At 40.2% G+C, this 18269-nt stretch overlaps 2 protein-coding genes across 5 annotated transcripts in view; one reads left to right on the forward strand and one right to left on the reverse strand.

Moving 5' to 3' along the window:
• Positions 1–136: 136 nt before the first annotated feature.
• ZPBP2 (zona pellucida binding protein 2) lies at positions 137–11315 on the reverse strand. Its single transcript, XM_037140546.2, has 9 exons — positions 11267–11315; positions 11064–11129; positions 9811–9936; positions 8526–8687; positions 7707–7925; positions 6839–6921; positions 5327–5507; positions 4495–4616; positions 137–556 (listed from the first exon to the last, which is right to left on the reverse strand). The coding sequence occupies exons 1-8, from the start codon at positions 11313–11315 to the stop codon at positions 4516–4518; spliced, it is 987 nt and encodes a 328-aa protein (XP_036996441.2). The 3' UTR covers positions 137–556; positions 4495–4515.
• Positions 11316–15134: 3819 nt separating this feature from the next.
• The window catches only part of IKZF3 (IKAROS family zinc finger 3), an 81480-nt gene continuing 78345 nt past the window's right edge, over positions 15135–18269 (forward strand). Inside the window, exon 1 of one of the 4 annotated variants that reach the window (XM_053656184.1) lies at positions 15135–15395. In XM_053656184.1, coding sequence (XP_053512159.1) covers positions 15389–15395 — 7 coding nt within the window. In that variant the 5' untranslated portion in view covers positions 15135–15388. The remainder of the gene's footprint in view (positions 15396–18269) is intronic. The other 3 variants (XM_053656183.1, XM_037140574.2, XM_037140573.2) reach the window with 3 other exon arrangements.

Here is an 18269-nt window from a genome sequence, read left to right on the forward strand (position 1 = left end):
AACTCTGGTGACAACTGTGGGTTCTCTCTGTGCAGAATCACCTCCTTACCTATCACAGGACATACAAGCTAATGCAGAGTCTTGAAATTGTTGGTGCTTTATGATTTACAAAATTCTTTCGTATAAATTATATTACATAAAATTACATTTTGAGAGAGGTGGAGACTGGTATTAGTTTCCCCACAGCAGGGATGAGAAAATGGTCTTTGCCAAAGACATATTGGAAAACGATGGAGCCAGGACAGGAATCAGAAGGTGAGAGTCTTTCCGTGGAGACCGCAGATGCGCTCTTCACTTGTTTTCGATCATTTGGGGCAGACATATCTTGGGAGATGCTTTCAAAACCATCGAATATTAGGCTCAAACAGAGCTGGGCCACAGGGAAAGGAGAAGGAGGCATATACACATTTTCACCCTCAATTTAGTCTCTCCTCTGCATTTGAAAGTTGATTGATTTCCTTCTGTGTGAGTCTTGTTCCAGAAATCTTCCACAAAAATTAGGTAGGCTCCGGGAGCCTAAATTAGAGCTCTTCAGTCAAAACTGTGTGACCTACATCTGAAAAAAAAAAAAAAAGAACAAAAAGAACTACAAGTTTATAAGTTCATTTGGACTGAGGTCTGCTTCCTCTACCCTCTGAATTGCATGCAACCATTTCTATTCAATGGTTGGTGGTTAAAACCACCTTTTCCTCTTTTTTTTTTCCTTCCTGTTTCCTTATCTTCTTCGTTTTCCAAACACCTCCACTGCTATTAGTTTCCAGATTCTGATACTAGGATATCAATATATTAGCCCGAGATGATCCAAAGTGATAGCACTGCCTCTGTTTATCCAACTCCACCTCACATATTTAGGAGTCTTCATAATAAACATTGCCACGTGGGAACTATACTTTGGCATCAGCCATGCTTCTGCAACCCCAGTGTCTTTCAGACCCACATAATTCACGGTTGTACCACAGCACTCTGAAGTTATGTTGCTTTTTGACAGCTACAGTCTCTGACTCAGGGAGAAACAGGAAAGTTACTTCTTTGGCTATTAATCTGCAGTTCTGAGGAATGAGCTACTGGTGAAACAATAAGCCCGCTATGGTAAAAAAAAAACAACAAAACAATTTGCACTCTAGTCCACAGACATGTACACAAATTGGGCAGTGATACAAACATTATCCCCATCATTGTGACTTAAAAATTATTTTTTTTTCGAGATCGGGTTTTACTGATGACTGTGAAAATTAGTTCCACTCCTACAGGTGAAGGTAATCATACTAATCTGTCAGTTGACCTGGAATGGCTAAAATCCCAAAGTTGAAAATCCCAAAAGCTGATGAGGATGAGGAGCAATAAGAACACATTCATTGCTGATAGGAATGCAAAATGGTAAACCAATTTGGGAGACAGTTCAGCAGTTTCTTACAAAACTAAACATAATCTTACCATAAACCCAGCAATCATGATCCTAGGTATTTATGTAATTAATTTGAAAACATATGTCCAGACTTCCAGCCAAGATGGAGGTGTAGGTAGACACACTGCACCTCCTCGCACAACCAAAATTAAGGACAACAAAAATTTAGAAACAAAAAAGCACCCAGAACGACAGAACTGTACGGAAGTCCAACAACCATTCATCCAGACAGGTAAGAGGGGCAGAGTTGGCGGCTGGCAGAGAGGGATCGTGGCAGAAAAAAGTTTTGGCTGGCAACCTGGGCATGCAGGTGTCCAGCAGACCCTGGGCACGGGGTGGCAACAAGCAGACCCAGTGAGGCGTGAAAGGCAGCTGGCTGACCTCGGACACACATTCGTATTCAGATAAACCAGACAAAAACGGGCAGTGAGACAGACCACACAACCCAGGATTCCAGTGCCAGGAAATAAAGCCTAAAAGCACCGACTGAAAACACTTGTGAGGGTTGAGGTGTGGGGAGAGACTCCCAGCCTCACAGGAGAGTTCATTAGAGAGACCCACAGGGTCCTAGAACAAACACAAGCCCACCCACCCGGGAATCAGCACCAGAACGGGCCCAGTTTGCTTGTGGGAAGTGGCAGAAGGGACCGAAATCCGAGAGAGAGTGGAACAAGTGCCACTGTTCCCTCTCTGACCCCGCCCCCACATACAGCGTCACAACCCAGCAACTGAGTTGACCAGCCCTGGTGAACACCTAAGCCTCCGCCCCTCATACGTAACAGGCACGACCAGACCAAAAAAAGAAATTGACTCAAACAGAAGAATAGATCAAAGCCCCAGAGCCAATACATCTAAGAGATCAAGAGATGGCCAACCTATCAGATGCACAGTTCAAAGCACTGGTGATCAGGGTGCTTACAGAATTAGTTGATTTTGGTCACAAATTAGATGAAAAAATGAAGGCTAAACTAAGTGAAATGAAGCAAAATGCACGGGGAACCAATAGTGATGGGAAGAAAACTGGGACTCAAATCAATGGAGCGGACCAGAAGGAAGAAAGAAACAACCAAACAGAAAAGAATGAAGAAACAAGAATTCAAAAAGAAAAAAATGAGGAGAGGCTTAGGAACCTCCAGGACATCTTTAAATGTTCCAACATCTGAATTATAGGGGTACCAGAAGGGGAAGAGGAAGAGCAACAAGTGGAAAACTTATTTGACCAAATAATAAAGGAGAACTTCCCCAATCTGGCAAAGGAAATAGACTTCTAGGAAGTCCAGAAAGCTCAGAGAGTCTCAAAGAAATTGGACCCAAGGAGGAACACACCAAGGCACATCATAATTACATTACCCAAGATTAAAATGAAGGAAAAAATTCTAGAAGCAGCAAGAGATAAGGGGACAGTCTCCTACAAAGGAGTTCCCATCAGACTGTCAGCTAATTTCTCAAAAGAGACCTTACAGGAAAGAAGGGGCTGGAAAGAAGTATTCCAAGTCATGAAAGGCAAGGACCTACATCCAAGATTGCTCTATCCAGCAAAGCTTTCATTTAGAATGGAAGGGCAGATAAAGTGCTTCTCAGACAAGGTCAAGTTAAAGGAATTCATCATCACAGAGCCCTTATTATATGAAATGTTAAAGGGACTTATCTAAGAAAAAGAAGATAAAAATATGAATAGTAAAAAACCAGCAAACTCACAGTTATTAACAACCACACCTAAATCAAAAGCAAACTAAGCAGACAACTAGAACAGGAACAGAACCACAGAAATGGAGATTACATGGAGGGTTAGCAACAGGGGAGTGGGAGGAGGAGAGTGGGGGAAAAGGTACAGAGAATAAGTAGCATAGATGGTAGGTAGAAAATAGACAGGGGGAGGGCAAGAATAGTATGGGAAATGTAGAAGCTAAAGAACTTATGACACATGGATATGAACTAAAGGGGGGAAATGTAGGTGGGAGGGGGTGTGCAGGGTGGAGGGGAATGAAGGGGGGAATGGGACAACTGTAATGGCATAATCAATAAAATATATTAAAAAAAGAAAACATATGTCCACACAAAAATCTCCACACAAATGTTTATAGTAGCTTTATTCATAATCACCAAAGACTGGAAATAACCAAGGTGGTCTTCATAGATCCATACAGTAGAATAATATTCAGCAATAAAAAGATTATCAAGTTACAAAAAGACATGGAGGAACCTTAAATACATATTGCTAAGTGAAAGAAGCCAGTTTGAAAAATTTACATACTGTAAACTCCAAGGAAATGACAGTTTGGGAAGGTCAAGGTTATAGAGACAGTGAAAGGATCAGTGGTTGTGGAGGTTTCTAGGGTGTGGGGGTTAGATGAACATGTGAAGCACAGGGGATTTTGAGGGTGGTGACACTATTCTGTACAAAACTATAATAGTGGATACATGTCATTATGCATTTGTCAAAACCCACAGAACTGTACAAACCTTGATGTAAACTATCAGCATTGTTTTCCTAATTGTAAAGTATCACACTAATGCAAGATGTTAGTAACAGGAAATGGGAGGGGTGAGGGTGTGGGGGATAGAGAGGGGGTGTGGAACTCTATGTAATGTATGTTCAATTATTTTGTGAATATAAAACTGCACTGGAAAATAAAGGCTATTAATTATATAAAAAACAAATTAAAAGCAAAGAGACCAAAAGGAAGAACTTCTTTTTGCCTCTAAACACAAAGGTAATATATATGACTTTATATCATATAAGAGTGATTTAAAACAAATTAATATATGGAAAGTATAAAGTTTTTATTGTATTAGACTTTGCTGCTCTTTTGGATCTTAATATAGCCTTAGGTACAGAGCAACAGGTTCCATTTGTAAACAACAAATATCTCATTAAAAACCATCCACTAATACAGTTCCCATTGTACACGGGTGATATTCAATGCCCTCTAAGAAATGCCACAGCAACCATCTTTTCAAAGCTTCTAGAATGTGTGTTTTCCAGTGTTTGGGTCTGATGGGTCTCACTTAACGGAACTATGGTGCTCTGGGATGTGTGCACATGTCCCACGTCCCCCACTGCCACGAGCAAGTAACAACATTGTTACCTCCGGTCTTCATGCTGCACTTTATGTTTGCGGACACAATTTAGCTCCATAGGCATAGGCGGAAGCGCAGGTCTGACACGTGACATTAGCATCAGGACTGAAAGTCCCAGGACTACACACCACTGCAGAGGGAAACCCATTGAGGAAATGATTATAGTTTCAGTTAGAGGGATTTCATACCAATAATATAAATCTGCCTTCAATCTCACACCTTTTCTATACCTATGATATACTTCCTGAGGGGTGTTCAGTCAGTTAAGTTGTGGACATTATCTTTGAGTTTTGGACATTGTGATTAATGATGTTAAAGGCAGGAGAGAGAATCTCATTTTGTTTTGGTTTTTTTTTCATTAAGATCAGGATTTTATAGGAGCTTCTGCAGTGCCTGGTTGATGAGTTTCTGCTTCTGCTTTTCTAGTTCTGTTTCCAAGTCTGTTTTCGAAGCAGTGCCATTCTGTTCTCCTTCACAGTACGGCAGCTTAAGTCAGAAGACTGCAGAAATGTTTCGTAATATAAAAGAGTACATTCGGAAGAGGTAATACACATGAAGATGATTACATTCGGAAATGTGTTCTCTGAGTTTTTACTCCCCTTTAGCTGAATATAACATTTTTAAAGAGGCTTGCTAAACAGATCCAGTTCAATTATCCTAAGAGAACTATTCATCTACTGGTATTCTTCTGACTATGTACCCTAATACTTGTATATCTGTATGTATATTTTTAAATTTTTATTGGATTTCCTGGGGTGACATTGGTTAATGACATTATGCAGATTTCAGGTGCACAAAGCTACAACGCATCATCTGTGGGTATTTATATTTCATAATTACCGCAACACGTAGCACAGTTACTATGTAGACCTTCGCTTTTCCCAAAGCCTGGACGACAGGTGTCTATACGTGCCATTTCAAAACTGTGGTCCACAAAATGTATAAGTGGGAGAATTTTATTAGGATCATGGTAGAAAAGATATGCTTGCCTCCGGAAAAATTCTGCTATTCGGTCTCTTGCCTGGATTATAAAACACCAGTGAGAAGGACAGTGACTGAACTGTGAACCAATTTCTCCTCCAGCATCAGAGGCAATGAGATGTCTCTGAATGAGACATTTCATAGTTCATGCCTCTGAAATGAACTATAAACACACCCACTCCATCCAGGTTTTACACAACAGATGAGTTCCTGAAAAGTTGTGTATTAATACTAAAATTAGTCTAGCCTTGACAATGATTGTCAATTCATATGTACAATGGTTAAGAAAAATTAAAGTAAGGTTAATAAACACTTGTTTTGAATGATTTGCAGCACAGCTATACCATATATAGATATTTATTATTTCTAATTCCAAAGAGCCAAGAAAATGGAAACTAAAACTTCTTTTTAATCAGCATTACAAACTAATGATATAGATTTTATTTCAGTTTTTCAAACGCAGAGTTCAATAATGGCTAATATAAACTCAGTGCTTCCCATTGCCAGGCACAACATAAAGGGTATGGGCTCAGGGACTAGACCAGGAGAGGGAAGGGATTTTTTAAAAAAGATTTTATTTATCTTTTAGAGAGGGTAAGGGAGGGAGAAAGAGAGGGAGAGAAACATCAATATGTGGTTGCCTCTCATACGCCCTCTACTGGGGACCTGGCCTACAATGCAGGAATGTGCCCTAGACAGTATCGAACAGGCGATCATTTGATTCGAAGGCCAGCACTCAATCCACTGAGTCACACTAGCCAGGGCTGAAGGGGCTTTTTAAGGCTATGTCCTTAGCTTCTGAGGACAGCGGAGGAGATACCAACTACTATGATTATCATAGATACAGTTGTGAAAGAACCACTGGTTCAACTTAGGATGACCTGACTGTGAGCTGTTCTTCAAGCTGTTGCTTAGTTAACATTTGGGGAATGAAACCCAGGGATCCTACCCTCTGTCATAGGTTTCTATGACATTATCATATATATATATATATATATATATATATATATATATATATATATGACATCTATAACATTAACCTGGGAAGCTATGTAATATTCCACATGTATTATTCCAAAACAAAGCATCTTGAAACGGCCAAGATTCCCACAGTCTTAGTTTCAAGACTAAGACTTTCTGGTTATTTGGTTCTTAAATAACCAGAACCAAAAATCAGTAATGCTTTATATTTAGGTTTTTAAAATAACAGCAACTCTTTATTACTGATACATATTCACAGCATGGAGAAATCTTTTTGAAGCAGTTACCAAAAGTTTTAAATAATAAAATAACAAAGAAAATGAAATAATTAAAAAAATTGAATAGCTTCATTGACTATTCGAATATTTTCCCTGACAATGAAATTCTCACCTGGAGGATATTAGGATTAGTCACTTCTTCGCAATCAGCAGTGCCATGGCATGCACTTTTCCACTGTGATGCAAAAGGGTTAACTGGAGAGGAAAAAACGAGATCCTCACAAAAGGGTTCTGAAAAGTTCCAAACATTCCAACAAAGCTCTAAATGCTGAATTCAGTATGAATGGGTGCATGTGTTAACCTATCTAACCCCAGTAATAAAGTTGCACGATTTAAATAATTTATACATTATAATTTTACTCCATCTGGGGGCTAACGGAAGTAACTACAAGGCTTTAAAATATAAAGAAAATAAATAGAAAGGAGTTTGGTTTGGTTCCTCTCTTTTATTAAGTTCTCCAAAATACAATTTAAAATTCTATTTGAAAAACTATGTTAAATATTAGCTGCCTAGTTAAAGGCCATATTTATAAAATAACACTGACATCTAGGAAATAAGCAACAGTATGTCACAGTTGAAGGTAAATAATGTATTCATTTTCTTAAAAGATTTTTTGTATTTGTTTTTAGAGATATGGGAAGGGAGGGAGAGAAACATTGATGTGAGAAAGAAACATCAGTCAGTTGCCTCTCCTACACGCCCTGAATGGGGCAGAACCAAAACCCAGATAGTTGCTCTGAGTGAGAACCAAACTGGTGTTCTGTAGTCTTGAGGGACCAAGCCCAACCACACAGGTCAGGGTGATGTCCTCGTCTTTAAATCTATAACCAGGCTTAGACCAAAATATACTTCAGTGCTTAGCAAACATTTAAGTCCCACTATTTGTAAGATAGCTCACATTAACCTGGTAATTAGGTTTGTAATCTGTCATGGTTCAAGATTAAATTCATAAAATCAAAGTTAAAAAAAAGTTTCTTACCTTGAAAAGCGATAAATAGCTCATATATGAGGCCGTGTTCTGGAACTTTCACAAAATGGCATTTATATGATGATTCGATGACATGGCAGGACAAATCAAAGATTAAGTTATCCAGGACCTTCTTCAGCTCTCTAAAAAACAGGTCGTTATAACTTCCTACACAAGATTTTGTGGTATAACGTACAGCCATCTGATATGAATAATCAGGTTCCCGATAGGCTTTAAAAAACATGAGAATAAAATTGTGCCTAGTATTAATTTTTTTCAACAATTTTCAAATCAGCACAGAAACTTAACTTATCCAATAAAATGTTTTAGCAGGGTGGTCTCACAAAAATATACAAAATGAATAACTTTAATGAAAAAAGGTCATTTTCATCTGATATATATTATCTACTCAGTTCAAGTAAGGACATGGCTTCTGTGGGCTGGGTATAAAGATAAGTTAACAGTATCAAGGAAAAGTAAGATTTTCTGGAGGGGGTAGGGTCTTAATTGGCAGAGTATCATTGTTGTCAGAACAGTCCAGTAAAAAGGATCATTAATTTGCTTTTATAGGATTAAATATCTGTTTTGAAGATACCTGGCAAAACTGTGATAAAGCAGAATGCAAACCTAAACAGTGGGAAGTGGGAGGCTGAAAGGGGATTATTTCAAATACCCCATCTTGGCATTAATTTAAGAGTTTGCCTGGCCAAATACACCCAAAATACTTGGTAAGTCATAATGATTATATATAACAGACTCATTTTCACGAGAGAAACCATACACTTAATTCTGATCTAAACCAAGTAAATCAAAACGTGCCTATATTCTTACCAAACATCATGAACTCGTATCTCTGCTTTACCGTCTTTTCTACTTGGGTTTGTGCTTTGATGATCTTATAAGAAAAAGTACACGTGTAGAGTCCAGACAAAGACTCTGGAAAATCTTTCACCATCAGCTTTCCTGTTTGAGTTATATTTATTTGATTATTTCCTAAACAGAAATAGTACATTACTTGGTTATTTAAAATATAACAATTCAAACATTTATTTGGTAAACTTGGGGTTACAAATAAATATAAAAATTTAATAAATTAATGGACTATTTTAACAATAAGAATTTCACAAAATTGTAATTCTGTCATATTACTCTATGGAGAACCACATGAGAACAGTACACTTTCAAAACAGATTCTGGTTTTCTTTTATTCATTTCTTTGCATCTAATTTCAATTAGTTTATGCCAGTAACTCAGTAAATAAAATTATACTGCCCTGTAATACTATAAAATTTCTTCATATAAAACAGAAATTTATGTTTATAATCCAATTTCTAATATCATTAACAATTACATATTATATACTTCATCTCTTATTACAGGTGCTATAAGGATAAGTTTTAGGTTTTATAACATTTAAAAATATATATTGATTGATTTTAGAGAGAGGAGGGGAAGGAGGAGGGGGGAGGGGGAGAGAGAGAGAGATCCATTTGTTGTTCCACTTATTTACGCATTCATTGGTTGGTTCTTGAATGCACCCTGACTGAGGATTGAATCTGCAGCTTTGATGCACCAGGATGATGCCCTACCCAAAGGAGCTGTCCAGCTAGGACCTTACAAAATTGTTTTGAACTAATACAGCTTTGAGAGGAAGGGTGCAAAAATTACTGCTTCAGTTTTTACATAAGGAACAAAATAAGGCACAGACCAAGATATAACATGATTTGCCTAAGCATGGAGCAAGCGAAACTGCGATTAAAATCAAATTTTAATTTGCGCTTTCCAATAAATGACAGTGCTTTTCTAAAAAAAAGGTTCACATCAGCCCTGGCCAGTGTGGTTCTGCTGGTGGGGGCATCATCTGGTAACTGAAAGGTTGCAGGTCCAATTCCCAGTATCTAGGCTGAGAATATCTAGCCTGTGGATTTGATTCCTCAACCAATGGATGAGGAATCAATCGGTTATTTTTTTTCTCCCTTCACGTGGATTTTTTTTTCTCCCTTCCTCTGGTCCTTCCTCTCTCTTTTAAAAAGCCATGGAAAACCTGTCCTCAGGTGAGGATAAAAAAAATGTTCACTTCATTTAAAGAAGAAGGCATTAAAATCAGGTGATTTACCTTTTAATGGTTTTTCATTAGGCCCAATCCATGAGTAGGTGGGGTCCACTGTTTCTTTTTTAGCATGTTTTATATCCATACAGACAAGGAATGGGCTATTGTGATGTAATTCTACATATACCTTCACTGTGACAAAATAAAATAATATATAGCTACATTATATAGAAACATTAATAAATGCACTTACTACCATTTGTCCCAAAAGACAAATTATTTTTGGAGTTCGCTATTTTAAAAAACAGCAAATATCACTCATTATGACATTTAGAATGCAAGTCCTTTTTGCTTCTCCTAGTTTTTAAAATTCTAGGCTTCTAATAAATTTTTTCATTTTTCTAGGATATTATAGTTTTGTTAATAAAAATGTACACAATACAATGTACAAATTCAGAACCCACTGCAATCATAACTTTTTGAAGGGATAGCAAAATCAATTTAAAGATCAGAAAAGGACTTGGTTGAAAACTATTTTAAAGATGATCATTGTCACCCTTAAGTGAAACTTGATATTTAACTATAAATGTCCTCGGTGGGGAACAATAATTAAGCCTATGTAGAGCATACTAGGGCGTTTTTCTGCAATTACCTTATTCTGTTTCAGATTTGATGGAAGCAACAATAATCTGCTTGGAACCAGTGCAGCCCAAGATACTAATTTTAAAGCCTATTGAATGCTATGTTCTGAACATATAAAGAAGATACTGTCCTAAAATTTGGTGGTGGCGGGGAAGGGCAGGGCTCCAAAAATTGAGGGATTCCAAACCTGACAAATACTATGAACCAGCCCAAAGTTATGTAAAGTTAGCAATGTGACTAATTTTCCTTGGGTAGGGTGGGCAAGTTTCATTACAGTGATAAAGGGCATTTGAGCTGAACCTTAAAAGATGTGTAGGAGTTCTTTTAGTTAATGAGGGGGGAGGAAGGGGCGTTCCAAACAGAGAAACTTCCAGTCCTGGAAATTACTTCTCTGGGTGGGCCTGGCACGTTGCACAGCAGCAGAGGCCCCTGGAAGTGAGGTGACATCAGAGAAAGAGATCTGGATTGAATCCTAGCTTCCTACAAGCTGTGATATCACAACTAAGGTGCAGAGAGGTGACTATAAGGATGAAACGAGGCAACCTTCAGGAAGTGCTGAGCACGAGGTAGACGGTCAGTAAGCTTTCGCCGGCTTTCTCTCCACCGGAAGAACCTTAGCAGGACCACCGCACCCCGGCTCTTCTGATAGATTGTGCGGGTGCAGAGGTCCTTAGTACCTGTGTACGCTGGCTTGCCATAAATGAAGCCTTTTTTAGTGACTTCGGAAAAACGCTGCCATCCAGCTGCGGAGGAAAGAAACCACTGACATTGTAGGCAGAAGAGGAGCCTGGGACTCAGAGTAGGGCGGGGCGGGGCGAAGGGAAGGATTTAGGACCGGCAAGAAGGGAGAGGCCTGGAGGCCGGGCAGGAGGATACCCACTTCGGGGGAGGTACCAGAACACTGCGGCAACTAAGACCCACGCTCGCATCGCGGCTCACGGGCTAGTGGAGCAGGAACCGTCGAGGGGCAGGGTTCTTTCTTCCTATCTCAGCCCCACCCAAACGCCTCCCCCAGTTTGCTCCACTGAGCGGAGCAAACCGCCGGAGGTCACGCCCCGGGGCGGGGCTAAGGGGCAGGGGGCGGGAGCGCGGGAGAACGGCGCCCCGCCCCCTCGTGCGCACGCGGTCGCCGTCGTGTGGGTGATTCGAGGCTCCCGTCTGGCGCCATTTTCCTGCGCTCTCGGATCTCTGAACGGTCCCTGCTAGAAGAGAAGCAAGGAGAGGAGAGGAAAAGCACCCGAGGCTTGGCGCTGCGGTCACGTTCTTAGTCTAGGGGCTGAGGAGGTCGACGAGAAGACTTTACATAACTTTTTGAACTCCCGGGGGGGTGGGCTGGGGGTGCGATTATATTAGGACCCGGGCAGGAAGAAAGCGCATGAGAACTTCTTCCTCACCCAAAGCCCAGAGCCCCGCGTGGGCTCTTTTTACTCGTGAACCCAGTCTGAAAGCGTGTGCACAGCGTTTTTCAAACTCTTACACCCAGTTGTGTTTTTTTTGTTTGTTTTTTTGTTTTGTTTTTTACTGAACGGTCTTTTCTTCTACCCACAAAAAGAACCCGAAGAATCCCACTGCTGTGCAAGCCGACCAGGCGTCGTCTCCAGGCCTTCCCGGTCCGGCAGAACAAGTAACCTTCCTTTTCGGTTCCTCCAGAGACAGGCGAGGCCCCGCGTGCAGGTGCGTACCGGGTCGAGTAGTGACCTCGCCCTGTGGAAAGGCGATACACTACATCTGCCTGTCCTGTGTGGGTGGGGGGGAAGGTCAAGGTCTGGGAGCTCCGAGGGAGGCCACGCCCGAGCCGTGCCGCCGCTCCTTCCGGGTTGTTGGCGCAGCGGCCCGACTGCGCCTGCGTGTCTTCTGTCACTTAGCAGCAGAGGGGCACCCTCCGCCGTGGTTTTGAGTAGGCCGGCGGGTAGGGAGCCCAAGTTCAGACAGGGTGCAGAATGATCATTTGGGGTGAGATCAAGAAGGTTTTTTTTCTTTTTTCGGTTTTATTTCCTTCCAGCCGAGTCAGTACTTGGACTCTCTCAGATGGTCCGGGAGCCACCTCCGTCAGTGATTTCATTTTTAGTCACTGTTAATTTTACCCACAGAGCAGAAGCCGTGAAAGGCGACGCAGTGAGTCAGATCCACCCATGGCAGTTACCACGTCTGGGCTCCTGCGCGGCCTCCACGACTCCTTGAAGGGCGGATCAGGAAGACACGTTCGGGCGTTGTGTGTGATTTTCTAGAAGTTTCTCCTTCCAGTTTTAGTCAAAGGGTGTTGTCAGAAGTGGGGTGCCCTGTTAGCTTCCCCGTTGTGAGTCGTCGATCCCCGCCCATCTTGCAGGGATCGATTTGAAGACTATCAGAAGGGACTCAGCCCAGTGAAGAGGGGCTGCTTGTTGAAAGTGCCCCATCCACTTCTAAAGTATGGTTTTCGTTTTAGGAGTGTTTCATTTAGAGAAATGCAGAGACAGTACAGAAGGTTCTCGTACCTGTGCTCCCACCAGGTTTTTCCTGCTGTCAGTATCCCACCTGGTCGGGTACATTTCCCACAGTTAGCCAACTAATACTGACACATTACTATTTTTTACAAGTCCACCCTTGACTCAGATTTCCTTCATTTTTAGCCAGCGTCTTTTTCCTGCTCCAGGATCCCATCTGGGAACCCACATTACGTTTAGTGACCACATGTCCATAGGTTCCTGTCGGCTCTGCAGTTTTTCAGACGTTTTTTGTTTTCTGTGACCTTGACAGTTAATGAGTTTTGATGACACTGACCTGAACTGAAGTTTTCCTTGGAAAAGTGCAGAATGCCTCTTCCTTGGAATCTGGGGTTTCTCCTGGGGTCGTGGGTTTTGGTGTGGACGATTCTACAGAGGTAGAATGCCATTGCCATCACCTCATATCAGATGCACATTCTGTTACCGTGCCTTATTACTGTTGATGTTGCCTCAACAGCCCTGCCGAGGTAGCGTTTGTTGGGTTTCTCTGCTATGAAATCACCTCTGTCCACTGCACTTTTTGGAAGGAAGTCACTCGATCTGTGGAGCCCACTCATAAGGTGTTTGGAGTGGCTACAGAAGTTATTTTACCCATTTACTTTTTATCAGTCCTCTTAGGTATCACTCTCTGGAGTCTGACACACTGGATTCTGAACTTTTTAGAGAGTAGTAACATTCCAATGTTGAGTATAAAAAACATTGCCATGGAAGATAAAAGCGTTTTTTATGACTTTTTAATAACCAAGTAACTATTCATCCTGACACCATCCCTGTGCAATTTTACAGTTCCTCTTCTGCTGCTTTTGATGAGCTATTTTTGTTTTTAGAAACTAACAAACAACAAATTTCCCCTTTCAATACTAAAATTAGACCTGGTGTTTAGAGTATGTCTCTGAAATAGACATTATCCTGTAGAAATCCAACCCATGCAAGCTATAGAGATACTGCCAAGGTACTGAGATCTTAAAGTCAATCTGCGGCATTCATTCACTTAAAAAAAAAACCCACCTACACATACACAGATATGTGCACACATATGCATATGTATATATATGTTGACCTCCTATAGCAAGGCATATTTAAAATAAACTGAAGTTCATTAAATTGCAAGCATACTGCCCTGACTCGTGTGGCTCAGTGGATTGAGTGCCTGCCTGTGAACCAAGGGGTGGCTGGTTCGATTCCCAGTCAGGTACATGCCTGGGTTGCAGACCAGGTCCCCAGTTGGTGGTGCCAGAGAGGCAACCACACATTGATGTTTCTCTCCCCCTCTTCCTCTCTCCTTTCTCCTCTAAAATAAATAAAATATATTTTTTTTAATTGCAAGCATACTTTAACTTGTAGTGGTGGGTTTCTTCTGATATGGTCTGCTGATGCACAAACCTCCAACCTTAAGTCTCATGTATCTATATACACCAATATAAATTTATACTAAAAGTGGAAGTGGCTTTTTTGAGAATCATTTACATGTTCAATTCAACACACAGGGTATTTTTAGAAGGACTCACCTGAACAATGTCCCTTAGCCTTCAGTATGAAGAACACAGCGCTGCTTTTGAAAAACTGGTTACTTCCCTTTCCTCCCCTAAACTCAAATGTGTGCTTTGCTTTTACAAATTGGGAAGGGTATTGGAAAAAGATGTTTACCGATACATCTCTGTGTACCAACATCTCTGAGTTAATTTTACAGTCTTACCACCCTACCCCCCAAACGTCACCCTTAACTCTACGTTTTCAAACTTACTTTTCTGATACATTATGTATGTGTTTTTGTAAGCTGTCTCAGGTCCTATTTGGCAGAAGACAGGGTAGTGGAACATTCACAGACAGCATGTGTAGTATTTTGTGAGTGGTGGCTAGTAAACTACAGTAAGCAGCAGTTCCTAGAAGGGAAAACTAAAGTGAGAGAGTTGCTTCCAAAAATGAAAAAGTTGATAAAAGTGCCAAAATCCTTTTGAACTGTCATAGCACTTCCTGCAAATTTGGACCAAGAACTTTGATCAAGTCATATGATTGATAAACGTTCTCCTTGATATTTATGGCTGTTATCCCTGAATCTAGACCAAAAGTTCTAGATCTTGCCCAATTTAAGACAAGCCCCTTTGAACTTACACTCGCAAGAAAGCCATCCTGACCCCCTCACCCCTCGCCCAATGTGATAGTACCCTGCCATCCCTATCCATCTAAAATAGACGTTTTGAGACAATTTAGTGATGCGCTGTTTCCATCCTATGAGGGTTCTCCGGTTTGACATTCAAAAAGGGGATGGAGGAGCGGAACCTCTTGCGCTCCTCGGCGAGCGTCTTTTAAAGTCACCACCAGCCAGCGCCGCTGTAACCCCGTGCACCGGCGGGTCGCTGGCTCCTGCCCTTTCAGATCTGCGCCGACGCCGCAGCGGATCCCGGGGACTCCCCGCGCCGGGAATCTCCCGCCAGCTGCGCGCTGGGTCCTGGCGAAGGCAGGAGCACGTGGAGTAGCAGGGTGGCGAGAGCTGCTGCTCCAGCCCAGCCGGCGGCGAGATGGAAGGTGAGCCTCCAGCCCGGCTTCTTTTTCTAAAGGGTCTTTGAAATGCTCGGCCAGGGCACGCAGCAGAGAGAGTTCCTTCTGAATCTCAGTTTTGCTTCTATTTGTTTCTTGTGCAAAAGTAAACAGGAGGCATTTCAGAGGGCAAAGCGCGTCGGTTCTCATACATCTCGCATTTGCCTCCCCGCCACCAACTTTGGAAAGGGGTAACTTCTCTGAAATTTTATTTCTTAGGGGGTGCCAAACAGGAGGGGTCAATTCTTCTAAGTCTACGAAGGAAACGTATCAATGGGGCGGCCCTGAAAAGGCAGCAAACCTGGTTTGGAATAAATAATCCTCTTGGATTTTTTTCCCCATCTATAGCCTCAATGTCCATTGGAATTAGGCTAATTTAAGTAACTTGTTTAGAAAGAAGGGTGACTCTTTTTCTTCTAAGAATAATCACTGTCATATGGGAAAGGTACATTAAAGTGGCGGGCACTTGCTGGTCCCTTGGAAATCGAACTTCTAATGATCCTTCTCTACGCAAAGCAAAAATCAGGCTCACATTGAATTCCACGAATTAATTGGGAAAGTTATAAAATTATCTTCGCTTCTTAAAATAATTTTAGTATGTACTTCCTTGGGATGACTAAATTTTCACAGTACTATTGTAAACTTTTCAGTAGTTTTTCCAGCAAGTGCTTCTAAAACCTTGAGAATGGCAGATACATCTCAAATTGGGGGAGGTAGTAATATTTAGAAAATCAAAATTTATGAGACAAGATCAGCATTAATCAATTAATAAATGAGGTAATGACACCAGATTAAAATGGTAATTTGTTAATATGAGTAGCATGGATATTTTCTTCATAAAAATCAAAGGTTCTCTTATTGCCAATGAACTTGGATTTTGGCAGCTTTAGATCTAGACTATATGAAGTTATTAGAGTAAACACTTTGGGACATGAAAATAAATATGATAAAGCTTTTGTTTCACAATAAATTGGAGGGCAATAGTGTGGTCCTAAATCCTCAGTTTGTGTATGGATGTGCTAACAATGTTTTTAACAGTTGCCTTGGCCCGGGTACATATTTTTTCTCTAAAATGCCAAATAATAAGTCAGTGAACATTGTGTATTTAGTGTGTGAGTAGAAACTTTAAAGTGGCCATTATTAAATAATGCCTCAAGTGTTGTATGAAAAACTCTTCATGCTTTTGAAATTTTAAATTATCAGGGTTTTTTAAAAAACTCAAAAATTAGAACTTTGAGTATTTTAAAAGTGGTTTATGGAGTGTAATTTGTAACATGTAAAGGTTTCACTGTCCAAGGACAGGAAAAGATTAAACTGCTGGACACTATGAAAACCAGTCTTAAAGCTTTCCTGGTTTATTATAAGTGAATTGCTGGATGTGTTTTTGTTAAATTACAAATTAGTACTCCAACACTATTTTTCCCTAGTCCTAACCATTTTACTTTTCAAGAATAACATAGCAGACCGCAAATCCATGGAAACTGGAGCATTTTTCTGTACACGTTAATACTACCAAATTTATTAATTTAATGTGACATAAATGATTAAATAAATAGCATAATTTAGGATATTAATGTCATAAAGATTTCTAGGCAAGACTGGGTGAAGATGGTCTGAATAAGGAAGAAATAAAAACTTATGCAGAATTTAAAAATGTACAGAGTGTGTGGGGAAAGATACACAATAAAAAATGTAGATCAGTGATCAGTTGTAAGCTTAGAAGACTAAATTCACAGGTCAGTGGAGATAGATGGTATATAGTAAGCTTAATGCAAAAACTTCAACACCTAAAAAATAAAAAGTTAAAAAAGTTAATGATGTGAATTGGGCTATTCTAACATCAGGTCCTTGAGGACAGAGTAGTTTATGTAGTAAAATATCTTGTTCATTTATAGCCATCCAAGATTGACTAATATGGCTTATGTGTTTGATATTTCAAATACAGTATTTTTATATTATTTTGATATTTTGGTTTCAATCTAGCATAGAGATCTGACCTATGTTGGATGTCTTTCATTTCTTGACAATGTGAGAAAGTGGAATACTTCATGGAATACCTTTTTTTTTGCCTAATTTGTTGGCCAAATGAATGTGCTACAGTTTAATTGTGTAATGTGAAGCCATACAGTCAGTCATTCCTTTAGCATATAAAATCTTTTAAAATTCATTCATCTTTTCATTCAACAGACATTCATTGAGACTTTCCATGTGTGAAAATGGCAGGTGAAATAAGCTTTTGAAGTAGAAATCATCATGTAAAAATAAAAAGTTAATGCATGTAATAAATCAGAAGCTATGAACTTCTCCTCACAATCTGTAATCCTAAATATTTTCTATCCAAAGATAGAAAATTTACGTTGCTAAATTTTGTTATTTGTGCTGCAATAACATTCCTTCTATCTGGCACGGTTGAGAAATGAGATTTTTCACAAATATGAATTCCACAGGTATGGCATGTTTTCATTTAACATAAAACCTTTCTATTTAAACATTATTGGATAGAGACCTTTCTAAGTGTGTTATTATATAGCCCCCCTGCTCTATAAACATGTACACAGGAGATAACTGTATCTTGGTGACCCCCGGTCATTGACCCTCAGGTAATGTACTGTTCTATAGTATATTCTCACGGGAATTTTGAGCTGTGCAGAGCTAAATCCCCTACACTAAATATTCCCAGGTTGTTGTGCAACTTTGTCTCCTTCTTAATGTCATCTTCTACTTTTTACCACATTGCTTTTGTGGAAGCCATTCTTCATTTCAAGATCCCTTTCTATGCTCTGGATGACTGAGATTTACACATATAGCTTTTGAATGGTGGAGTTTCCTAGTCCTCCATTATGAGTGGATGAAGGATGAAAT

Source organism: Artibeus jamaicensis, unplaced genomic scaffold (genome assembly GCF_021234435.1).
Source record: "Artibeus jamaicensis isolate MK-2021 breed Jamaican fruit bat unplaced genomic scaffold, CSHL_Jam_final contig_1998, whole genome shotgun sequence".
In the NCBI taxonomy this organism is placed as follows: domain Eukaryota; kingdom Metazoa; phylum Chordata; class Mammalia; order Chiroptera; family Phyllostomidae; genus Artibeus; species Artibeus jamaicensis.

Coding starts and splice junctions, on each gene's coding strand:
- ZPBP2 (XM_037140546.2), bottom strand. CDS start 11,315: ATGCGAGCGTGGGTCTTAGTTGCCGCAGTGTTCTGGTACCTCCCCCGA. Junction 11,130..11,266: donor GTTCTGGTACCTCCCCCGAA/GTGGGTATCCTC, acceptor TTTCCTCCGCAG/CTGGATGGCAGCGTTTTTCC. Junction 8,688..9,810: donor TAATGAAAAACCATTAAAAG/GTAAATCACCTG, acceptor ATTTCTGTTTAG/GAAATAATCAAATAAATATA.